The following is a 26500-nucleotide window of genomic DNA, read 5'->3' as shown; positions in this document are numbered from 1 at the left end:
TAGTGGGAGAGCTGTACTGGGGAGGAAAATCTGTATTGGGAGGGGCCCATTTATTAGAGGGAGAGGGGAGATCTGTACTGGGAAAAGGAAGATCTGAACTGGAAAGGATCTGTACCGTGGAGGAAGAGCTGTATTGGGGGGGGGGGGGGGTTTAATAGGGGGGAGGGGGAGAACTGTACTGTGGGGGTTATGACTTGGGCTGGGTGGTCATTTTTTGTTTTGCTCTACTCTACTGACCTGTGCATTGCACACTCCTGACCCTTGCACTCTGTACATTAAAGATCACCGTTAAATTCCTACTAAAGGCACAGTATTTAAAAAATATTCTTTTAGTACAAGAATTGTGCCGTATGTTACTGTGCACACAGTAAATCAGCTCAAATTGTAAGCTCCACCCACTTTTGCATGCTGAGGCGCACTGCATGCGCCGCCTATTTTCTTCAAGGTGTCCATGGCTGACCACCCCCACTATCCTGTGCCCAAAAGCTTCCTCCCCTTCTCAAGCCAACATTGGTCAGCTCCAGGTCCATAGCTTGTCTACACTGTGAGAGACCGATGCAACTACCACAATGCAGGAAAGCAAACGTTGAACATTTGGCACTTTCGGTTTACTGGTTTTAATGGTTGTTTTCTTGTAAAGTAATAATTTGCTCTGTAGTTTTGCCCATTTAATTGTAAATATAAAGTCTATTTAAAACAGAAAATATGCTTTCCTTTTAACTGCTTAACTTTATGAAGATGTGTAGTGCTGGCTCCAAGGTTTTTAATTCGGTTCCTAGTTCTGGGTGTTCAAGATAAACCAAATAAATGCTGCCCTATTTCATGGTGATGTGAACACAGCCATGCTATGGTGGTTATAAAACATAGCCTTAGCCATCCCATGTGATAAAAGAACCATGACATTTAGCTACACACAACCATGCAATTAAATTAATAATTCTCTATGATATTATTAAAGCGGAGTTCCGGCCACAGATTAGTTTTTTTTTTTTAATACCTCCCAAACAGTGATCCACCGCCCTTCTTATATCCGCTAATCCGATTTTATACATGTAAATAATAGATTGGCAATACTAAAATCTTACTTTATAAAATTTATGCAGAGCACCGCCATCTTTTCCATGGTCCCCCGAAGCCGCAGTGTGCACAAATATGCTCTGCTTCCTGGTTGTAGATGGAGGGGGGCCGATCAATGCATCGCGAAATCTCGCGCATGCCCAGTACAAAGGAAAGTACTGGCAATAGGCTGGCGCCATCCACGCTGTGCTCCGCCTCTCATCGCGTCATTTTCTGTTTGGAAATAACACGATGAGAGGAGCGGCCGGCCGCCTACGTCACTGCCCATTGCCTCCTGGGAGTGATCAGTAAGAGCTCCCAGGACGCATTGCGGGACAGGAAGTGACGGCGCGGGCCGCACAGGGAGGAAGTGGAAGGAAAGGGGAGTATATTTTCTGCTGAAACAAGTAAACAAAAAAAAATTCAGGAATATCTAATTCTTTTTCAGGGTACAATAAGGAAGCATATGCCACAAAATCTAAAATAACGATTTTGTGGCCGGAACTCCGCTTTAAGCATCTAAGGTGACTTTATTAAGCAGCTGCCTGGCGACCAAGCCATAAAAATACAAATAAATCTCTAGATTCTCACAAGTCTGTATTAAGGCCATCCCGCTCTATAAACATTGGAATTTAGAGTGCTGGTGATAGCAGGGCCACAAGAGCTGTTCCTGGAATTTGGAAGTTACTTTCTTGGACACTGGAATGCAGATAGGCAGCCTTGGGTCTAATGCTGCCATTTAACCTTCTCACAATGGTACCTGGCACCAGGATGATTTATTATCTGAGAAGAGGTAACCATGGAATGCAGAGAATGAGCTAAGATATAAGTCCTGAATAATCAATCAACCCCTCTATATAAGCAATGTTTGGAAACAGAATGTACACAACGGATGTATCATATGTGCTAATCAGGTTCCAAGGGTCTCCGTATCTTTCTATCAGGTGATGCAACAGAGATCTAGTAGAGAATACTGGACAGACCCAGCAACCAATGTCTTGCCTTCCTTGCAATAGTTTTTCTAGAGCTGAACCAAGAAAAAAAGGTGTCCCTGGCTTACAAAACCTACCACTGCTCATTAGCATACAGAGACAAACATTGCCAAGCTGACTGGAGCAATAACGATTGTATACCGGCATCAGCATTGGCAAAACTTTTGGTTGTTTTAAAATGACCAAATCAAGATGATAGATTTTCATTGGTAATAATTGTATAAAGCAAATCTGTATTGGATTACTTTAAATGGAATCAACTGGCTTCTACTTAACTAAAGAGGATAAATGCAAAGGATAAAAGTTACAGGAAAGACACTGCTGATCTATGTGTAAGCACAATTGAAAAAGACGGTAGATCAGATCTTTCTGCTTGTAATTATTACCCTTTTGATTTCATTTCCTTTCTCAATCTAAACCAGAAGCCTTTGTTTTTTATTTTTAGCGGACAGCTCCTCTAAACCCTTCCTGTTTACTTCCACCTGCACCATTGAAATGTAGCTGAGCTGAAAATAGCTGAGCTCCAGATGTAACACACAGCTGACCTCTCGGGCCAAATTACAATCAATAGTCCAGAGGGATTATCTGAGCATGCTAAGAATATACTGTAGAGGGGTGTATGGGGAGATATTAACTCAAAGTGTCTTCATAGGTTCAGAATGCTATTTTTGCTCTCCATGTTAAAGAATATCTAAACCAGGTATGTCCAACCTGCGGCCCAGAACCGCAGGCAATGCGGCCCAGAACCGCAGGCAATGCGGCCCAGAACCGCAGGCAATGCGGCCCACTGCCCTCTGACAATATTTTTTATTTTTTGCTGGGGAGGAAGGAAATCGAGTCGGGGGCACGGCCACAGAGGCAGCCTCGGAGGGGGTCATCCACTAGTTGTGTTAAATTAGTGCAGTGCACGGCGGCACGGGAAGGGCGCGGCGGCGTTTTATTACTTATATACCTTAACTAATAGTATATATTTTATATGCGGCCCAAGAAAATTTCTCTACACACAATGAGGCCCAGAGAAGCCAAAAGGTTGGACACCCATGAAAACTTATGTTGATTATTTTCCTGGCATAAAGAAACCCACCTGGCCAAAATGATTAAGCCAACACTAATGCTGAAGTGCAGGCACCTTGTGTTTGCTGAAAGCATGTGTGTTCATCTGCACATTGATAGTTGTTGATCAACTTTGGATTCTGGGTCCAGGTTAAAAATAAAACATCAACTTCTAACCAAACCTTGATTAAACCCAAACTAACTCTGCCAAGTAACTGCAAAATGGAAAAGCCCAAGTGGACAGTGGATGCTCAACATTATACTGCTAATCATGGGAGGATGAGCTTAATCCTAACTTGGAGAGAAGTCAAGGCCCCATATACAGCCTGGATCTAGGATCCAGGGGGCCTCCACTGAAAGATCAACAGATGTAAAGGTCCCATGTATAGCCTGGGTCTAGGATCCAGGGGGCCTCCACTGAAAGATCAACAGACGTAAAGTTCCCATGTGCAACCTGGGTCTAGGATCAAGGGGGCCTCCACTGAAAGATCAACAGATGTAAAGGTCCCATGTACAGCTTGGGTCTAGGATCCAAGGGGCCTCCACTGAAAGATCAACAGACGTAAAGGTCCCATGTACAGCCTGGGTCTAGGATCCAGGGGGCCTCCACTGAAAGATCAACAGACGTAAAGGTCCCATGTACAGCCTGGGTATAGGATACAGGGGGCCTCCACTGAAAGATCAACAGATTTAAAGGTCCCATGTATAGCCTGGGTCTAGGATCCAGGGGGCCTCCACTGAAAGATCAACAGACGTAAAGTTCCCATGTGAAACCTGGGTCTAGGATCAAGGGGGCCTTCACTGAAAGATCAACAGATGTAAAGGTCCCATGTATAGCCTGGGTCTAGGATCCAGGGGGCCTCCACTGAAAGATCAACAGACGTAAAGTTCCCATGTACAGCCTGGGTCTAGGATCCAAGGGGCCTCCACTGAAAGATCAACAGACGTAAAGGTCCCATGTGCAACCTGGGTCTAGGATCCAGGGGGCCTCCACTGAAAGAGCAACAGACGTAAAGGTCCCATGTACAGCCTGGTTCTAGGATCCAGGGGGCCTCCACTGAAAGAACAGACATAAAGGTCTCATGTGCAACCTGGGTCTAGGATACAGGGGGCCTCCACTGAAAGATCAACAGACGTAAAGGTCCCATGTACAGCCTGGGTCTAGGATCCAGGGGGCCTCTACCGAAAGATCAACACAAGTACTTGCAGGGAATGTGTCTGCATTTTACACTGCTGTTATCTTAGGCACTTTTAAATTCAGATCAGTGTCACTTTAGAAAAAAACAAAACAAAAACATAGGGCTCTTGAGTAAGACCAGAAAAAATGTTTTGCTTTACAGTTACCGCTGTGCCCTTGTTTGAAGCAAAGTTTAAGTTCCAGAATGCTCATGCTTGCCAGAATCAGTTGTAGGCCCAAAAGAAGTTTATGTCCATCACTAGATGGATTGCAGTGGACACAGGCATGCCAGAACCCAAAAATATGCAATTTCAAATCTCTGGACTGGGGGCAAAGAGATAAATGCAAATTACACAATTGTATGCACCACATCCGGATTCTGTAGGTCTTTTTTTAAAGTGAAACGGTCAGGTTTGTCAAGTTTTTTCGAAGTAAACATTGCTGCTTTGAAGCATGCCCCTTTTAAAAGCTGTAAATAGTCTAAGGAGAGAGACCTCTAAACCTAGGAAATTGACTGTGCCCCACGATGACATCCTTTTGGTCAATGAGAACACCAAGATCCACCAAGATATGCTTGTTGACATGAGGGACAGCAAGGGGGCCATCATGAAACTCCAAGTCAACGGATTCATTAGATGTGTTAACATGCAATTAGAGGGCTCTCTGTGGACAGGGAGGGAGAAAACCTCTGTTATGTTTTTTATTGCCGAGCCCCCACTGGGGAAATCAACCCATATTTGCCAGTCAAGGTGACACGTACCAAACAGAACAGTATTTAAAGAAAGTCTCTTCGAAGGGAACACATTTAAAACTTAGGACAGAGGTTGTTACCCTTCCACCCACTCCAATAAAAAGTGCAGAAAAAATGTTTTGGGCTGCTCACAAGACAACAGCACAAACTATGAGCAAAACATTTGTCTTACTAGGTTTGGTTGGTGACCTACCTCTCTCCAAAGTCCCTAAAGATTTTGTCTAAAAAGTGGTATCCTTAAGGAGGAGCAGAGTAAGAGGAGACAGGCTGGCATCAAGAGCTCTAGTACCTGTTGAAGTGAACCTGGAATTTGCTCACGAAGATCATTGTAACAGGTTCACTTCACTTCACATACTCGCATGCATTTCAATCCACAGGTGCTATGAATGCATAGAAGCCCTCCGTCGAGGCTTTCTCCAATGTAACAGCATAGGGCTCCTCAGTGGCCAAATACCAGCTCTATCTCATAGGGGGGGGGGGGAGAGGGAGTTATGAGTTTCCCATTCACAGAAGTACAAATGAAGGAAAAGGTAAGTATATAAAACTGGGCAAGCCCATTGTTAAATAAACCTGCCGCCTTGCCCTGCATGTCAGGGACATAGAACATTCTTGCTTTAAAATGTGTAAGTCCTAGGTCCCCTATTTATACAAAGCATCATTGAAGCCCATCTACAGGCATGCATTTCTGGCTCAGTGGAGAAGAGGAGAGAAAGTCTACTCTGTTCTAACTGGTCCTTATTAAGTATACTTACCCTCCAAGGCATCCACTCCTTCCTGGAACCCTTAGGTAGAACTATGGCATTCCATTGGAAAAAAAAAAAATATGTGCTGCAACACCTCATAAGTGCATCAGCATATACAGTTTGCTCTGCCTGCAAAAGCCCACAAATACCTGTTAAGCCTCACAGTGAAGTCCACCTAATCCAGCTTCTTTTGATGGAGTGGCAACAATGCTGCACTGCTCCTGAATTCTGGGCAGAGTTGCCACTCTGTAGAATGGAAAAAAATTGCAGGGGGCGTGGCTACCAGCATTTTCACTGTTGATTCAGAAGCCTGTAACTTGTTAATTAGCACCTGGCCAAACCTAGTCCTGCCCACTGCTTTCTAGATGATCAGCACGGTCTCTGTGGCCTAGTACACACGCAACGATTATCGGCCGACCGATCCTCCGTCTTTTGTCCAGAGTGGTGTTTTGTTGGTTGGAATGTGCCTAGACTGCACACAAATTTTCTCGCCCGACAAAATTCTACTTCAGAAGTGATGTCATGTGTTGGTTTGCTTTCTTTGTGTTCTTTCTTCTCTGAGCATGCCCAGACCTACTCATTAGATTTTTCCCTGTCGAAATCTGTACTGACTGCACGATAATCGGCCGTGTTTTGACGGCGGACAAAAATTTTATAGCCTGCACACCAGATTTTTTTTCGTCCGAAAAGTCGGAGTTGGTTGTCGGAAGCATCATACTAACAAGCCGAAAATCAGCAGATCGGTCGTCGGACGAAAATTCCCTGCCAATTTTCGACGCGTGTGTACGAGGCTTAAATCTCAGTAGTTGAGGTTCTTACCTCATTGTATACATCCTGCTGGTCTGGAGCTTCTTTCTGCAGTTTGCAAATACACACCAGTAATAAAACAAAAAAAAGACAGACTCATATGGGGCATTCTATGTCAGCAAAAATCCCCAAAGTCTATGGAGTTCTGCTGTGATTACACACTGCAGGAAGAAAATCCAGGCCAGTAGGATGTTAACGTTGTAGTGAACCGTAGCTTAAGGAACCTGGTATGCATGGAGGTGTTGAAATTATTTAACGATCGAGGGCTAGGCTGAAAAGGTACATTATACTTCCCCCTTAAGTACTAGCCAGCTGAAACAAAACTACAATTAGCAAATGCACCATCCAAAGTATAAGAAAGTAATACTGACCTCAGCATCTGGCCTTAGAGATCTCAGATAACTTTTGAGGTCTCCACGAGTCATTAGCTCCATGATGACAAGTGTTGGCTGACCTTGGGAAACAACGCCTAACAGACGGACCTAGAAGATGAAAAATAAATCAACAGAAGTTAGATAAACAAGTACAGCTTCATTTGTAGCTTACAGAACAATGAAATCAAAGTACATCTAGTGTTCTTACCACATGATGGCAGTTAAATTCTTTCATCACCGAAGCTTCGTTTAAGAACTCTATTCTCTCTCGCATGCTAGCTGCTTCGTTCACGGTTTTTATGGCTACCCTAGTCTCTGCCTCGTCTTTTACAACCCCTTTCGCAAGTCCTTCATACACCATGCCAAACGAGCCTTGCCCCAGCTCACGGTTCATGGTTATCTTCTCTCGAGGAACCTCCCACTCGTCGGGCACATACACTGTAAAAGAAGAACGAACAGTGTTAAAAGTCATGTAGGTGCTGATACAAGTATGGATCAGTGGTCTCCAAACGGTGAGGGTTTGCTTGTCTTTATTTGGTCCTTGGGGCACTATTCCTCACACTGATACCAGGAACTATTCTGTCTACTGACATCAACTATGGGGCACCTTTTTTCCCCAATGATACCCAGGATGGGTCACTATTTATCCCCCTAATACCAAATGTGGCGATGTTGACTCCCACTGATACCAGCCACAGTCCAGCCCCCCCCAAAAGTCTGACGGGCAATGAACTTGTCCTTTGTTTAGAAAGTTTTGAGCCCTGGTATAGATCATTATACTTCATATAATGAAAGTCCTTTTACAAGAAGCAAAATAAAAAAAAAAAACCTATATTTGTGATTAGATCAAGACCCAAAAGGAGGCCATAGATGGATCGAAATTTGTCTCGTTCAGCAGGGAAAGGCCACATTTTTATCTATCTATGGCCTTTTCCGCTTAACAGAGGTTGATCAGACTGGCTTTTGTTGATTGGGAATGTTGGAAAATTTTTATTTGATCAGCAGCTTAAGACTATATTTTTGTAAAACATTTTTCCAAAACTGCTTGGAACCCACAGAGGTTAATAAAATTATCAACTGAGAATGTGCCCTGAGCCTTATCGAACAATATTAGCCAAGAGCAGATAGCTAATCTGTTGACAGGGTTACTGGCTGATTATCATAATTGTAAAGAAAACAGTGCCATGCGATCAAAGGTGTTGTAAACCAGAACAGACTTTCAAAAAAAATACACTGCCTGGCAAAAAAAAAAAGTCACACAGTAATATTTCGTTGGACCGCCTTTAGCTTTGATTACAGAACACATTCGCTGTGGCATTATTTCGATAAGCTTCTGTAATGTCACAAGATTTATTTCCGTCCAGTGTTGCATTCATTTTTCACCAAGATCTTGTATTGATGATGGGAGAGTTGGACCACTGTGCAAAGCCTTCTCCAGCACATCCCAAAAATTCTCAATGGGGTTAAGGTCTGGACTCTGTGGTGGCCAATCCATGTGTGAAAATTAGCTCTCATGCTCCCTGAACCACCCTTTCACAATTTGAGCCCGATAAATCCTGGCATTATCATCTTGGAATACGCCTGTGCCATCAGGGAAGAAAAACTCCATTGATGGAATAACCTGGTCATTCAGTATATTCAGGTAGTCCGCTTGGCATTATGCCTGTGGAAATGCTCTTACCTTTACTATTAAACATAGCCCTGAGTTCTACTGTTGTTTAACGATTTGATTTCACCAAACGTTTAAGCGATTGCCGATCACGATCAATCAGGATTTTTTTCCGAAGACATGGTTCTTCCTCAAAGCCATGGTTCTTCCTCGAAGGCATGGTTCTTCCTCGAAGGCATGGTTCTTCCTCGAAGGCATGGTTCTTCCTCGAAGGCATGGTTCTTCCTCGAAGGCATGGTTCTTCCTCGAAGGCATGGTTCTTCCTCGAAGGCATGGTTCTTCCTCGAAGGCATGGTTCTTCCTCGAAAGCATGGTTCTTCCTCGAAGGCATGGTTCTTCCTCGAAGGCATGGTTCTTCCTCGAAGGCATGGTTCTTCCTCGAAGGCATGGTTCTTCCTCGAAGGCATGGTTCCCCACTATCCTTCCAGTTTTTAATAATGTGTTGGAAAATTCTTAACCCAATTTTAGTAGTTTAAGCATTCTCCTTAGATGTTTTCTCTGCTGCATGCCAATGATTTGACCCTTCTCAAACAGACTAACATCTTTTCCACGACCACGATGGGATGTGTCTTTCGACATGGTTGTTTAAGAAATGCAAAGCTACTCATTGCATCAGTTGGGGTTAAATAAATTGTTGCCAGCTGAAAGATAATCGCCCATGCAGTAACTATCCAATTGGAGGCTCTTACCTATTCGCTTAGTTAATTCCAGGTGGCGACTTTTTTTTCCAGCCAGGCAGTGTATTTTACTAAAGTGAAGAGCTGATTGAAGAATCCGAAGATAAAATAATAGAGTAGATAAGCAAAGAGCAATTTCTCCAAAAGGCAGAAAACATCCATCATCTAGGACACTAGCAAAATAACTGAGGACTCACGCAGTGGGGTAGGGTCCTGGGGGGAACGCCCAGGGTGGGGGATGTCCTTAAATGTTCAATTACCTGAATGTATGAACCTATAACTTTGGATCTATAAATACTCAGCCTATGTGCTGTACTGTACGATTAAGATAATATTTTACTCCAGCATCTCTGGCTATCAAAGGGTAGAGCCATGTTAAAGGTATAGGTCCCTGGCAGGCATTTAAAAGGGTTATATTATGCCCCCAGGTTCTCTATAGTTGCCGGATTTGTTGATTACTATGGATGAACCTGTGTGCAGTGGGGCTGCTTCAAACTGCAAGTTTTAAATGCTTGGTTAGGTTAAGTGGATGGAAAAGTAGTTTTACTTACTCAATCCTCTGCCCCTGTAGCGACCAGGGCTTCCCTATGCGTCAGTGGTGGACTGTTCATCTGCATTCTCATTTCAAATGCAAGGGTATAGACCCTGCATTGGACTTGATGTGTTGGAGGACTTGCGACTTCCTGAGCATAGGGGAGAAGATGCCGTGAAATCCAGTCTTGCAGCGCGGAGGGAGAGGAGGATTGCGCAAGTAAAAGTGCTTTTCTTGTTCCCCTAGGCAAGTAATCTCCAAACTGTGGCCCTTTGCACAGAATTATTCAAGCCGGCATCAATGATGGGGCACCATTCCTCCAACAAATACCAACAATCGGGCGCCATTTACTCCCACCGACACCGTGCCCCCCCCCCCCCCTCCAAAGACTAAAGCCCCTTTCACACTAGCGAACTGATTGGGTCTGCTTGTCAGTTTTTCAGGGGGACTCGATCGGACCCTTCAGTCTCCTCTACGGAGCGGTAGTGTCAACAGACATGTGTTCGTTGACATCCGATCCAATCCTATCCACTAAAAACAGACGGATGGGGATCCAGTCTGGTGGATCGGATTCCAGTCGGGTGTAGGGTTTAAACGGAGAGGCGGTCCAATTACATCAGACCACACATGGAGTATAACGTGCTGTGTCTGTGTCCACTCTGCATAAGCAGAGCGGGTACAAGCCAATAGACATGACTGCCGTATGTATGTAGGGGGGAAGCCATTTAAATAAAATGTAATTACTTCTAGAGAAGCTGTGATATCTTACATAGCAAATTTTTTTTAATTGAAAGTAAGATATACAATGTATATGAACAACAGGAGATATAGCAGGTTATAAAAAATGTTCAATCTGATCTGTGGGAAGAGATGGAAGGATGTAAATTGGCAATTCGGACCCATCCAAACCCTGAAGATTTAAGGGGATATGACACAGGAGGAGGAGAGTAAATTCTTCAACAGATTAAATCTCCCTGAGGCTCAGGAAAACTAGAACCCAGGTGGAAAGTAATTATGGGATAAACAGGGGAAAGAACAACAAGCTTTCAGAATGTGCTGGATGGGTAATTAATATGAATGTGAAAAGATTTTTCTTTTACGGAGACAGCTCCAGGGTCTTGGTGCATCTGGAGTTACCTTCTGCTGTGTGCTACCACAAATTCCTCCAGAAGGAGTGGCTCACTTACTAAAAGCATCAGACTCTGTTGAGTCCATCCTTTGTGAGCTGCTTATTAACCTCACAAGCTTGACAAACAACATCGAACATTCGGCTTCAAAGGTTTCCCTGGAATTAGCAAGAGAGACATGCTGAACTATATATTATAAGGTTCCTTTCACATAGGCTTCATCCGGTACGTTCAGCTGGGGATCCATTGGTTCTGTATTTTTCAACTGGACCTTTGCAGATCCACGTTGGATCTTTGAGTGACCAGATAATAATGGACTTTTGTCCACCTACAGTACATTAATCTACCTCGGATCCACCAGGTTTATGTCCAGAAAAACAGAGAAGGGCGTAGACCTTTTCTATTTCTTTTTCTGGACCGGGACGAACTCAAGAGGTAAGCAGATGTAAGCGGGTGCACGTCTGTTTATATTTGCCTGCCCATGTACTTACATGAAGCTTCCAATCGGAAAGCCGGTTTTAAAAAGGAACCCAATCAGCAAGGGCTCCATCCAATACATATTGCACAGTGTAAGAAAGCTTTAGGCCTAACAATAAGTGGAAACACAAACCCTGACATTACGGACATGGTATAAGGCAAGGGTCTCCAAACTATGGCCTATGGGCCACATCCTTCCCACGATTGTATCGGACCCTCAGCAACTGTCCGTGAAAATATCCCAACTGGCTGGCAGTGGACTGTGCTTCACAATATGAAGACTGGTGCATCCACGATCCTCTCCTAGTCCCCCTAATGGGCACTCTTGGGTACAAGGGGGGGGAACTCTGATGGGGTCCTCTTGGGTCCAAGGGGGGTCCTCCTGGGTCCAAGGGGGAACTCTGATGGGGGCCTCCTGGGTCCAAGGGGGGAACTCCGATGGGGGCCTCCTGGGTCCAAGGGGGGAACTCCGATGGGGGCCTCCTGGGTAGAGGGGGGAACTCCGATGGGATCCTCCTGGGTCCAAGGGGGGGAACTCCGATGGGGTCCTCCTGGGTCCAAGGGGGGAACTCCGATGGGGTCCTCCTGGGTCCAAAGGGGGAACTCCGATGGGGTCCTCCTGGGTCCAAGGGGGGAACTCCGATGGGGTCCTCCTGGGTCCAAGGGGGGAACTCCGATGGGGTCCTCCTGGGTCCAAAGGGGGAACTCCGATGGGGTCCTCCTGGGTCCAAGGGGGGAACTCCGATGGGATCCTCCTGGGTCCAAGGGGGGGAACTCCGATGGGGTCCTCCTGGGTCCAAGGGGGGAACTCCGATGGGGTCCTCCTGGGTCCAAAGGGGGAACTCCGATGGGGTCCTCCTGGGTCCAAGGGGGGAACTCCGATGGGGTCCTCCTGGGTCCAAGGGGGGAACTCCGATGGGGTCCTCCTGGACCAAAGAAAGAACTAGGATATAGGCCTCCTGGACCAAAGAAAGAACTAGGATATGGTTCTCCTGAACGAAAGAAAGGACTCTGATATGGTCCTCCTGGATCAAAGAAAGGACTCCGATGGGGTCCTCCTGGACCAAAGAAGGAACTCTGATATGGTCCTCCTGGACCAAAGAAAGAACTCTGATACGGTCCTCCTGGACCAAAGAAAGGACTCTGATACGGTCCTCCTGGACCAAAGAAAGGACTCTGATACGGTCCTCCTGGACCAAAGAAAGAACTCTGATATGGTCCTCCTGGACCAAAGAAAGAACTCTGATATGGTCCTCCTGGATCTAAGGTGAAACTCTGATGAGGCCCTCCTGGATTTAAGGAGGGACTGTGCTGGGCACTGCTAGATGTAAGGGTAGACTTACATAATTAAACAGATATTTTTCTTGGCCTGTGATTGTTTCTTAATCCCCAATGCAACCCCTGCAATACGCAAAGCACAGCAATCCCCAGCTAAAAAGGGACACACCGCTTCTCACTGTACATCAGGACTCTTTAAATTGTTCTATACATTCAAGCTACTGGAGCTACAAGGCTCTGTCCCCCCCCCCCCTTTCTCCAGATTTTCTTTCCTGCAAATTAAAAAAGCACATTCAATAGAAAAGGTTTACATAATGCACCTTTGGAAGTAAATCCACCTTAGAAGCAGAGGATGTAACAATGTTCTACAACCTCTAAGTAACATTGTTCCTTCTGCTCCCCTCTTCCCAGATAGCTCTAAATTATTCTTTAAGAATTTTAAAAAGCTCATATCTGCCATTATTATGAATACACCTTATCTAGGTGTCAGAGTAAGCATTTTGGAGAAAAGAACGTAAATTGTCATTCTGTACAAAAAGCGGCATAGAAACTGTATGAAACAGATGCCGGCGGAATAAAGACAAAATTATAAATAGTCAGGAAAATGATATGGATGGCATTTTAACGACATGCCTCTAGGTGAGACTGCACAAGTTAAATACAGATTTGTAAAATTTAACTGAACGTACTCGGAAAGGTCTGGCAGATAATTTCCCGTAAACGAGTAGTCAGCTTCCAGATTTATTTCAGTATCTGATTTGCAGAAATGAAACCTACAACATAACCTGGAAGGAATTTAATTGCAATAAAACATGTGCGTAAAACGAAGCGGGTGCCTGTACCTACAGACTACAATATGCTGGGCTTTCTAAGACCTTGCTGCCCTCTGAAAAGCGATCTGCAGTGGAGCAGTGGTACTGCCTGAACGCAACAAGGGCCAAAATCCTTGCCGCACCCAAGCTGTCTGCCTTTGAAGCTAAAAGTGGTTGTAAATTTCAGACACGGAATATGAACAAAGCATATCCCTATATAGTGTATACTTGTCTCAATCCAGAGCATTAAGTGTAATTTCGGTCTGCTGCTTCGTTCCTCTGCTATCAGCATGAGTCACTTCTGACATTTTCCTGACACCAAGAGGAAAAAAAAATTGACAGAGGAAGGAGCTCCAGCACACAGCCTGTAATTGACAGCCTCAGCTCTGTCCCTGTGTGCAGAGGGAGGGGTGTATCTATCCCTCCAATCAGCTCAGAGCTCACCCTGCTGAGATCTGCAGTGTGTAATTTCAGCTTTCCTTCCCCTTTTTCTGATAGCTTACACAAGCTTTATCGATTCAGCACTTTGAACCGCTGTAGAGAAGTGAAGACTGCAGATAAACAGGCACAACTTATGTAAGAGGATGTGTTACATCTCTGTATATCTCCTGAGACAGTCAATGGATATATGTGAGGGCTTACAATCACTTTAAAGGGGAGTGGTAAAGCAGCTGTCAGAATTCCTTTACAATAGATGGCTGCTGGTGCTAAGCGGGTGACCACTTTCAGTCCAGCTTCTTTAACTAAAGTTGCTTGAGACATTTGTGGAGCTGGTAGGGCCATTGACTGCTAGAATTTTTGACAATTCCTCTGAGATTACTGGGGTAACCAATACAGCTCTCCCTATCGTTTAGAGGGAGCCATTCTTTTAAGCGAGTATGGCTTTGTACGTCAAGAACAGTACAATTACTACATGTACCATCTGGAACACAGTTACACTGGGACCACAATGCAAATGGCACCTAGTTAGCTTTTAAAAGGTTATCATATGCGCATTCAGATCGCATGGAACACAAACATCAAAAATACACTTTACATTTTGTGGTGGGGCAGGTATTTCTTACTTGATAAATCTATGAGTATGAAAGCTAAACTGTCATTCCTCTCAATGACACCAAAGATGGGGCACAATTTCTCCCAATGACTCCAAAGATGGGGTACAATTCCTCCCAATGACTCCAAAGATGGGGCACAATTCCTCCCAATGACACCAAAGATGGGGTACAATTCTTTCCAATGACTCCAATGATGGGGCACAATTTCACTAAATGACACCAACAATGGGGTCCACCTCCTCCCACTGCCACCAACCATGGGGCTCTATTCCTCCCACTGACACCAAAGGTGGGGCACAATTCCTCCCTATGACACCAAAGATGGGGCACAATTCCTCCCAATGACACCAAAGATGGGGTACAATTCTTTCCAATGGCTCCAATGATGGGGCACAATTCCACCAAATGACACCAACAATGGGGTCCAATTCCTCCACTGACACCAAAGATGGGGCACGATTCCTCCCACTGACACCAAAGATGGGGCACGATTATGCCCTAGGACACCAAAGATGAGGCACAATTCCGCCCAACACCACCAAAGATGGGGCACAATTCCGCCCAACACCACCAAAGATGGGGCACAATTCCTCCCTTTGACACCAAAGATGGGGCACAATTCCTCCCTTTGACACCAAAGATGGGGCACAATTCCTCCCTTTGACACCAAAGATGGGGCACAATTCCTCCCTTTGACACCAAAGATGGGGCACAATTCCTCCCTTTGACACCAAAGATGGGGCACAATTCCTCCCTTTGACACCAAAGATGGGGCACAATTCCTCCCTTTGACACCAAAGATGGGGCACAATTCCTCCCTTTGACACCAAAGATGGGGCACTATTCCGCCCGATGACACCAAAGATGGGGCACAATTCCGCCCGATGACACCAAAGATGGGGCACAATTCCGCCCCATGACACCAAAGATGGGGCACAATTCCGCCCGATGACACCAAAGATGGGGCACAATTCCGCCCGATGACACCAAAGATGGGGCACAATTCCGCCCGATGACACCAAAGATGGGGCACAATTCCGTCCGATGACACCAAAGATGGGGCACAATTCCGTCCGATGACACCAAAGATGGGGCACAATTCCGTCCGATGACACCAAAGATGGGGCACAATTCCGTCCGATGACACCAAAGATGGGGCACAATTCCGCCCGATGACACCAAAGATGGGGCACAATTCCGCCCGATGACACCAAAGATGGGGCACAATTCCGTCCGATGACACCAAAGATGGGGCACAATTCCGTCCGATGACACCAAAGATGGGGCACAATTCCGCCCGATGACACCAAAGATGGGGCACAATTCCGTCCGATGACACCAAAGATGGGGCACAATTCCGCCCGATGACACCAAAGATGGGGCACAATTCCGCCCGATGACACCAAAGATGGGGCACAATTCCTCCCTTTGACACCAAAGATGGGGCACAATTCCTCCCTTTGACACCAAAGATAGGGCACAATTCCTCCCTTTGACACCAAAGATAGGGCACAATTCCTCTTAATGACACCAAAGGTGGGGTACAATGCCTCCCAATGAGGCCAAAGGTGGGGTACAATGCCTCCCAATGACAAGATGGAGCACAATTCCTCCCAATGACACAAACCATGGGGTCCAATGACACCAACAATGGGGCACAAATCCTCCCACTGGCACCAAAAAAGAGGCATTGTTTATTCCCACTGACATTGGGACCATTTCTACCCCCAATGGCCACAGACTGGCCCCCTTAGGTCTGAAGGACAGTAAACTGGCCCTTTGTTTAGAAAGTTTGGAGACCCCTGATCAAGAACATGAATGAAGCGGACTTTATTTTCCTATGGCACAGCAATCTGTGTTAGACTGATAACAGTCCCTGGGGTATGCAAGTTTATGAGGCTCTGAACTATAACACACTGCAGTCTCGGTGGAAGCCGAGTTTTGTTTTTGCCCTGGTTCATTATCAATGTGAATGGGATGGGTCGTGGCAAAACCTGTTCAGTTAGTAAAACAAAGCTTTAGAATTTCCACTCTGGCAACTTACAAACCGAAGCAGTCAAAGTAACCTGTCTAGAAATGCCAAATGATGTCACCAAACTGTTCTACCATCTAGAGATCAACTGTCTTTCTTCTACAGCTCTGGGTACAAAGTCTATGCCAGCCACTGAACAACACAAGTTACATAACTGATGGCAGCAGCTACTTACTTTCCGCTGCGCTGAAGTACTCGGGATTCACCGATGCGTACAGCACTCCATTTCCTAGCCGGTCACTGTTCCTGTGGGAATGCAAAAAGGTGACATTATTCTGATGTGTAATAGAGAATCATATCACTAAATTCTATATATGAACAAAAACTAAATCAAGTCATGGTTAATCACTGATAATTGCACTGGAGCAGATGCATCATGAGCAACCTAAAAATTCTGCGTCAATACCAGAGTAGGAGAAATTACAGTCACCAAAATATTTCACAAGAAATGTTCACTTTAAAAATCTCCCCTTTCTCGGCTGTAAATTAAATGCCGTGGCTGTTAAATGATGCCTGAGTAAGCTTATTAAAAGCAATGAAAAATAAACGAGCGCTTTGCCAGTACATTTGGCCGTCTACACTCTTGAATACTTGTGAGCGTACACCGACCAGCCATAACATTATGGCCAATGACAGATCAAGTAAATAACACTGATTATCTCATGACAATGGTACTTGAAAGTGGGTAGGGTGACTTAGGCTGCAAGTGAACATGTTGTCCCTGAGGGCGAGGTGTTGAAAGCAGAAAAAAATGGGCAAGCTTAAGGATTTGAGCAACTCTGGTAAGGGCAAAATTGTAATGGCTAGACCAGTGGTCTCCAAACTGCGGGCCTTTGCTAGCATTTATTGGTCCTTGGGGCGCTATTCCTCCCACTGATAGGAGGCGCTATTCCTCCCACTGATAGGAGGCACTATTCCTCCCACTGATAGGAGGCACTATTCCTCCCACTGATAGGAGGCACTATTCCTCCCACTGATAGGAGGCACTATTCCTCCCACTGATAGGAGGCACTATTCCTCCCACTGATAGGAGGCACTATTCCTCCCACTGATAGGAGGCGCTATTCCTCCCACTGATAGGAGGCGCTATTCCTCCCACTGATAGGAGGCGCTATTCCTCCCACTGATAGGAGGCGCTATTCCTCCCAATGATAGGTGGCGCTATTCCTTCCACTGATAGGTGGCGCTATTCCTCCCACTGATAGGAGGCATTATTCCTCCCACTGATAGGAGGCACTATTCCTTCCACTGATAGGAGGCACTATTCCTCCCACTGATAGGAGGCACTATTCCTCCCACTGATAGGAGGCACTATTCCTCCCACTGATAGGAGGCACTATTCCTCCCATTGATAGGAGGCACTATTCCTCCCACTGATAGGAGGCACTATTCCTCCCATTGATAGGGGGCACTATTTCTCCCACTGATAGGAGGCACTATTCCTCCCACTGATATGAGGCACCATTCCTCCAACAGACACCAGCAGTGGGGCATAATTCCTGCCATTGACACTAATGATGGGGCACTATTCCTCCCACTGACACCAAAAATGGAGTACTATTCCTCCAACTGTTACCAGTGATGGCTAGACCACTGGTCTCCAAACTGCGACCCTTTGCTAGCCTATATTGGCTCTTGGGGCACTATTCCTTCCACTGATATGAGGCACTATTCCTCCCACTGACACCAACAATGGGGTATAATTCGTGCCATTGACACTAATGTGGGGCACTATTCCTCCCACTGACACCAACAATGGAGTACTATTCCTCCAACTCTTACCAGTGATTGGGGTACTATTCCTCCTTTTGACCACTAACCCTGAGGCCATGTTTATTCTCACTGATGTTGAGCCTGGGACATTTTCTACACCCACTTGCCACAATCTGGCCCCCCTAAAGTCTAAAGGACAGTAATCTAGCCCTTTGAAAAGTTTGGAGACCCCTGGGCTAGGCGACTGGGCCAGAGAGACTCCAAGACTGCAGCTCTTGTGGGATGTACCCACCATCCCCCGTGTGCAGTGGTCAGGACCAACCAAATGTGATCTGAGGAAGGAAAAACAGGGTCATGGACGGCCAAAGGTCATTGATGCACATGGGGGCGCGAAGGCCGGCCTGTGTAGTCAGATCCATTACAAGAGCTAATGTAGCTCAAATTCCTGAAAATGTTTATGCTGGTTCAGATTGAAAGGTGTTAGAACACACAGAGCATCGTAGTTTGTTGTGTATGGGACTGTGTAGCCGCAGACCAGTCAGGGAGCTCATGCTGACCCGTGTCCACAGCCAAAAGCACCTACAATAGGTATGTGAGCATCAGAACTGGACCACGGAGCAATGAAAGAAGGTGGCCTGGTCTAATAAATCACGTTTTCTTTTACATCATGTGGTTTTTGGGGGGGTGTGTATGTGTGTGCCACACCCCACTATCCACATGATGTAACACACTGAAGCACTATGGGAAGAAGGCAAGCCGGTGGAGGCAGTGCAATGCCTTTGTCTAGCAGAGCCCATGCTTCAATTGGTCAGGGCTGTTTTTGGACCTACTGAATATTAGGTAGGTGGTCATAATCAGTGTATAAGGAGAGTAGAAAACGTCAATTAAAAAAACACCTGTACTTGCTCACATAAAGGAGTAGCCTGATAATCAATGAATTAAAAAAATAAATAAATTTATATAACAAATATACAGCACAATTGTGCATTGGTAGGTTGGCTCCTGGACTGTAGAGTCTGAACGTGGAAGCGGAGAGCCTGGAATTTCTTCATGGAAAGGAAAAACCTTGGTCATATCAAAAATCAAGCCCAGATAAGCAAACCGACAGCTTCAGAGGTTTTTTTCGAGACTTGGGATTCACCTGAATCCCCATAGTATTCAGACATTCCGTTGGACATTGACTAATAGAGCCAGGGCTGACTGTTTCCTCAAAACATGATATCCAACAATGGGGAAGCCCTGAGAGCGTAACAGAGCAAGAACCAACACTAACACCTTGTTGAAGACCCAAGGTGCACTGGACAGGCCAAAGAGATTAGCATCAAATTTGTAATCTTGCGTACAGTCAGCAAAATGCAAATCGCACTTGTAAGCTGGAAAGTTGTGGACATGGAAGAAGGCATCCTTGATGTCCACAGAGGCCAGAAAGTCTTGCAAATGTTAGCAAGCAAAGATTGACCAAACTGATTCCATACTTAATATTTTTGTACCTCGGGAAAACTATTGAGAACCTTTAGATACAGTATGGAGCAGTATGGAGGTTCTCCAATCCCTGTGGCAATGGTGGAAAATTTGGCAATATGAAATAGGGAGGTGGTAGAGACCAAAAGTCTGGTTAAAGCCTTTGGATACAACATTCTGGACCCAAACATCTAGATCAGCCAGTCACAAAGGCTAACAGATGTCAGCCTGATTTACAAGTGAGGGAACCTCCTGACTGTGAAGAGAACTTGCTTGTGGATGAGGACTTGGTGCTCTAGGACCTACAGCAGAACTCGGTTCCAGGCTTTGCCTAGGACGTCTGTGAATCCTTCTTCGTCCAAGCAGTCCACTCTGATAAGTGGGGGGGAACACCCTGACTGTGACGAGAACTTGCTTGTGGATTTTGAGGATTTGGTCCAGTACCTACGGCGGAGCTGGGTTCCAGGCTTTGCCCTGGGGGCCTTGGAGAAACAAAAGGAACTCCTCTTTGTCCATGGATATAAAAATGTTGCCTTCTTCTCCTGATCTACCCTGTGAGTGCTGATTGGGAAGGAGGAAACCTGGAGGAGTTTTTGGTGGATTCTATGAGAGCCTTATATTATCAGCCGGACGGTAAGCGGCAGTGTGATTGGTAAAATGGTACATTATTATCCCAGGGAAAAGAAATCCCCTGGAGGAAAGAAAAATGATGTATAATGAGCGGTTTAGGACCACTTTACTCTTGTATTGTATCCCCAGGGCACTATCATTAAATTTATCCCGCTCCACAAAAAGGTAGAAGCTCTCCATCAGGTGATTCCCGTTTAACATCTTCCCATTGTTCAGTGCAGATACTTCCTTTGCTGTGATTGGTGGGAGGGATAAATAAATGTTTGGTGGTTGTGCTTTACCATGTGGTTCTAGCTTGATGAACAGCTAGACATGGTCTGCAAAGTTGCTATGGGGGACTGGGAGCTTGACTATTTGCACTACCATGCCTTCGCAACAAAGGGAAAGAGCTTTTCATACAACCAAAGACCTGCTTCGGGATGTACTATGATTATGAAGGCTTGAAGTTCTTTCAAGTATCTGGGTGAGGTTTTTTCCTGGTACCAGGCACCGAATAAGGTGTGTGCTCCTGATGTAAAAGTACTTCTCCTAGGACACTAGCAAAAAAAAGTGAGGATGGCTAGGACTGGGAGGGGCTGTCCTTACTGGGCTTTGTTTGCCAGTCAATAAAGATGATCCGCAACTCCATACATGCTCTTCCATCTTTTCAAATTTCTTGATACTCCATAAAACAGGTAGGTACAGCAGATGTTAACGCGTTTCAGCCATGACTGTCTTAAAGCGGCTCTTCAGTAATTTTTTCATCTTTCCATCTAATAAATCTTTGTTGTTTTAACTTTGGATAGTAAAATATTTTTTTTTTCTGCCAGTAAATACCTTATACAGCCCAATTCCTCTTTCTTGTCTGGTAATTAGCCTAGGCTAATGACATCATGCACAGCTCTCTCTCTCACTCTTGTGAGAGTTCGCCAGCATGGGAGGGATGAGTCATAGAAAAGCCAATGATAGCTGCAGAGCTGGAGGGGGCTGGATGAGGGTGGAGATAACAGGAGACTGCAGAGATCTATTTACTCAGTGAGGAGAAATGTGCTGGCAAGCAGTGTGTGTGTGTATGTATATGTGTATGTATATATATATATATACATATATATATATATATCCATGTGTGTGTGTCTGTATTAGTGATCGACCGATATCATTTTTTTAATGCCAATATTTTGATCATCGGATATCGGCCGATATTTTCACACATGTAAAAAAAAAAAAATATGTTTTTTTTTTTCTACAGGTACTCCTTGTGGAGGGATCTGGGGGTCTAAAAGACCCCCAAACCCCTCCTCAGCACCAAAAAGCTTTGAAGCTTTGAAAGCAGTTTTGAATGCTGTACGTTTTTTTTAATTCAGCGCCGAGTACCCGGAAGTGATGTCATGACCCTGGTCTTCTCTTGGGCGGCGGTGAAGGTAGGATGCCCGGGTCTCCCAGTGGGACGGGAGACCGGGGGCGAGCCGGAGGGGGGACGTCCCCTCCCGCTGCTTGTAATGACAGCCGAGCAGCTTCTCAGCCGCATCGGTTGTCATTACAAGTCAGCTGACCGTCGGCTATGGACACTGGCTGCAGGCATCACCCCGGTACAAGCACTTTCCCTAAATATTGGCAATATCGGCAAATCAAAAGGCCGATTCCGATATATCGGGGAAAGTGCATATCGGACCCCGATATATTGGTGTTGCCGATAATCGGTCGATCTCTAGTCTGTATATATAAATACATGTGTGTGTGTCTGTGTGCCTCTGTGTGTCTGTGTATATCCAGGAAGTGAAAAGTCAGCAGCTTCAGCTGCCCACAGTTAAAATGGCTGTAGCCAGACTTCGTTGAAGGAGATTTCTGCAGTATATTAAGGCAAGTACAGAATCACAGTACATATAAAATAATATGCAAAGTGGTTGGAGGAAAGCTTCAGAATGGCAAAGATGTTTTTATCACAAATTATGTGAGCAGACTGCAGTTCCTCTTTAAGGAGTTGCGGATCATCTCTGTATGGAGTTGCGAATCATCTTTATTGATTATCATGCTGCCAGCTGAGCTACTTCTTTTCCTGCACCCGACAGCTCAGGAGGTTATTCAGATGATTTGGGGTAGCAGCACCTTTTCCTTTCTCTTTGTTTGCCAGTGTCCAATCTCTTAAAGGCAGCAGCATAACCCAAATGTACCTAAAGACTTCACCCTGCATGATTAAAAAATTATTAATTTACATAGTAATCTGCCTGAAAATTAACGTAGATTTAAACTTTCACGTTGATGTTAGGAGTAGCGCTACATTTAACCGTTCAAAAAAAAAAAATAAAAAATATTGCCATGCCTCACATGATATGCATGCATGCCCAAACAGATCCACTACTTTCCATTTTAATCCTATAAAAATACTGGTAGCTCCGAGGAGTAACCAGACAGACATAACCTTTTCTTTATACCTAATCTCCCTTTTCTACAAACTGGTCACAGTCAAAAGGTAATAGAAACGGGAGACAAAACCAAAACAAGATTCATAAAACCCTAAAATTAGAATGGCAGACTGGTTTGCTTTATATAAATAAAGGAAAGCATGGAATTCGTTCATCTGTCTGCCATAATTATACAAGCGCACACAAGTCCTGCACCACTAAAATGACATCAACCTTCAACACCTGAATCCTTGGAGCATCTTTGAAAATGGAATTGAACCCTATACAATAAAAACCTACTTTTTTTTTTTTTTTTATAATGATATTGAACCTTTATCTAGATATGTTCACTTTGGGTCATCCTTGACGAGAATAAAAATAGAAAAAAAAAATCAAAACTGCATCATCCACTTCCAGACCAGACCAGGCCAGGCCTTTTCTGACATTTTGACACCTTTTGTTTAACAATCAACATTTTCTGCTGGAAAATTTACTTAGGCCCCTTTCACACTTGCCCCACGGCTGCCCCATGCATATCTATGGGGCATCGGATGTCAGCGGAGACATGTCCACTGATATCCGATTCGATCTGGTCCGTCAAATCTGGATGGATGGAAACCCTATTTTCCATCCGTCCAGCTGATTGGATGAGAACGGACAGGAGGACGGTCCGTTCTCATCTGATTCCCCCATAGAGAACAGCGTAGAACCTGACAGCTCTGTCTCCGCACACAGCGCAGAGACAGAGCTGCCATCCGCCTGCTCAGCGGGGGATCGGCGGATCGATCCCCCAGTGAGAAAAACGGAGTCCGCCGACGGATTCCAAGTGTGAAAGGGGCCTTAGAACCTCCAAACATTATATATTTTTTAAAGCAAAGGTCCTAGAGAATAGGCATTGCAATTAATGTCACATGGTATGCGCGCAGCGGTTTTTCAAACGCAATTTTTTGGGGTTTTTTTTTACATTTTAATGCAAAAAACAATAATACATATCCCGATTGTTTTGTAAAATATAAAAGATGATGTTACGGAGAGTAAATAAATCCCAAACAAGTCACGCTTTAAAATTGCGAACGCCTGTGCAAAGCAGACAAACCATGTAAATTCTACTATCACAGGCAATGCTTTAAAAGCCTTAAAGAGGAAGTAAAGTCCCTAAAAAAAAAAAAAAAAACGAGAAAAAAAAAAGCCCTGTAAAGAGAAAGGCATAATGAGCTAGTATGCATCGCATACTAGCTCATTATGAAGTACTTACCTTAAAACGAAGCCCCCGCCGTGCCGCCTGCTCAGCGACAGGACGGCCGACATGTCCGGCCGTCCTGCTTCCGAGTTCGCGTCCTCCGGCCATCTGATTGGCCGGAGGCACGATTACATCACTCCCGCGTGTGTGCGCGGGAGCCGCCGTTCACGGCACTGGGCTCTGAAGGAACGGCACGGGTGGCCGTTCCTTCAGAGCGCATGCGCCGATGACGTCATCGGCAGCATGCACTCTAAATATCTCCTAAACTGTGCATGTTTAGGAAATATTTATAGCACCTATAGGTAAGCCTTAATATAGGCTTACCTATAGGTAAAAGTTTGTGAAGTGGGTTTACAACCTCTTTAACAGATCACCACTTTGTATTTACAGAGGTCTAGCTCTAGAATTACTGCTCATGATCGGACATTCACAGTGATACCTCACATGAGCAGAACGATCGTTGGGAGGCACTCTGCACATGCTCAGTTTGGTGTGTATTGCTAAGAGTTTTTTTTTCTTCTTGGAAGGGTGCATGTGATCAGCACAGGACCAATCAGCACTGTCCAAACAGAGGGTCAGAGGGGCCTGCAGCCTCATAGGACAGTCAGAGTAGAATGAAAACTCCTCCTACAAGCTTTAACCAGACACTAATAGAAGTCACAAGACTGCTACATACTGCTGATGAGAAAAGGTATTTAGAAGTTTATATTTACTAAAATAATGGCATTTCCATGTTCTGTGTACTGTGGGAGACCACATATGGTGACTGCAGGCTCCTGGGTTTAGGAACACTTTAAGATGGCGAGTTTAGTTAATCTATAAATTATCCTTTATAAAGATAAAAAAAAATTTGGTCACTTCTGTCATAAATGCTTCTCTCTGCCTGTCAATGGGAATGTACACTGAGCCGTGCATGTACAGCTCAGCTTACATTTATGCCAAGCCCTCATGCACATGCACGGTAGTGACGTCATCACGCCCCGGCAATTCAAGTGGTTGAACAGTCAGAACCTAGAAGAAAGACTGGGAGAAGATGGAAAGCATCAGCTGAGAACGCTGACAGCTCGGCACTGGGAGGGCACTGAAGGGCGAGTCTGCCATAGTGCGCCAATATGCGGTGCATACAAGCACCTTATGGCATAAAGCTCCCAGAAGTTCACGTGTTTAATACTAGTCTGTATCACTTTGGATCAGCAAAGTAGAAGAAATTAAATAGAATGGAAAACTTGATACTCACCACCCGAGGCAAACACAAGACTTACTCCAAAACTTGGATTCATTGAAACATGTTCATATTTTCTGACGAGGGAAAATCTTACGCACCTCCACCGATGCTGCTTGTCCAGTGAACTTCTCTCAACCCCCCCCCCCCTTTTTTTTTGTTTTTTCTCCTTTTATTTTCTTGCTATTCCCTTTCTCCACACCCGCTCCCCCCCTCTCATCCTACCCCACTTTTGCATTATCCCCCGATATAAGAGAAAACGCAGTCCTGCTTGCTAATATCTTAGGGGACAATAGGGACACGTTCTGTTGGCACATTGTTCGTTCAAATATTGCCAGAGGGGAATCCCCCCCTATCTAAGTTTGTCTGCTTTACTTACCTTGGACTGTTGCCCCCATGATGGGGACTATGCAATTTAGGCCTACGTATATTCCTATTATATATCTATTGTACCCTACGGATATTACTGTCCTGATCTTTTCTAAACCTTCTTACCACATCATGTATTTTAATGCTGGATACTATCAATCTAGGTATTACAAAAAAAAAAAGTTGAATTTAAAGCAGTAGTAAACTTTTGAAAAACTTTTTTTTATTAAATGGCCCACTGCAGGTTTGTGCCAGAATGTGCTAGTATGCACCACATATTAGAACATTGCAGACTCACCTTACAAACGCAGCCCTCCATCAGCACGCTGTCACCGCGCCCGGCGCAAATGAAGAACAAAAAAAAAAAAAAAAGGCATCCAAGAGGCGATGGGACTTTATATATCCACTTGGCCTCCGGAAGGTTTACCCCCCCTTCATGACCAGGCCACGTTTTGCGATACGGCACTGCGTTACTTTAACGGACAATTGCGCTGTCTTGCAACCAATGCACCCAAATAAAATTTATGTCCTTTTTTCCCCCACAAATAGAGCTTTCTTTTGGTGGTATTTGACCACTGGGTTTTTTTTATTTTTGCGCTATAAACAAAAAAATAGACAATTTTGAAAAACAAAAATTACAATATTTTTTACTTTCTTCTATAAAAACATACAATAAAAAAATTGCTACATAATTGCTACATATTTTTGTTAAAGAAAATCCCAATGAGTGTATATGGATTGGTTTAAGCCAACGTTATAGCATCTAGAAACTATGAGATATATTTATGCAAGTTTTTATTTATTTAATTTATACTAGTAATGGCGGCAATCAGCGACTTATAGCGGGACTGCAATAGTATGGCGGACGGTCT

General features: G+C 44.8%; 1 protein-coding gene across 1 annotated transcript in view; it reads right to left on the bottom strand.

The window, feature by feature from the left end:
- IGF1R (insulin like growth factor 1 receptor) overlaps window positions 1-26500 on the bottom strand; it is a 365402-nt gene that overhangs the window by 28655 nt on the left and 310247 nt on the right. Inside the window, exons 15-17 of the mRNA XM_082253176.1 lie at window positions 16788-16858; window positions 7162-7391; window positions 6951-7061 (exon numbers count right to left, since the gene is read on the bottom strand). Of these exons, the coding sequence (XP_082109302.1) occupies window positions 6951-7061; window positions 7162-7391; window positions 16788-16858 (412 nt within the window). The remainder of the gene's footprint in view (window positions 1-6950; window positions 7062-7161; window positions 7392-16787; window positions 16859-26500) is intronic.

The sequence above is a fragment of the Pelophylax lessonae genome (genome assembly GCF_965119305.1).
Source record: "Pelophylax lessonae genome assembly, chromosome: 4".
NCBI lineage: Eukaryota > Metazoa > Chordata > Amphibia > Anura > Ranidae > Pelophylax > Pelophylax lessonae.
Note: the sequence above shows the minus strand (reverse complement) of the source record. Positions and strands in the feature narration are given on the sequence as shown.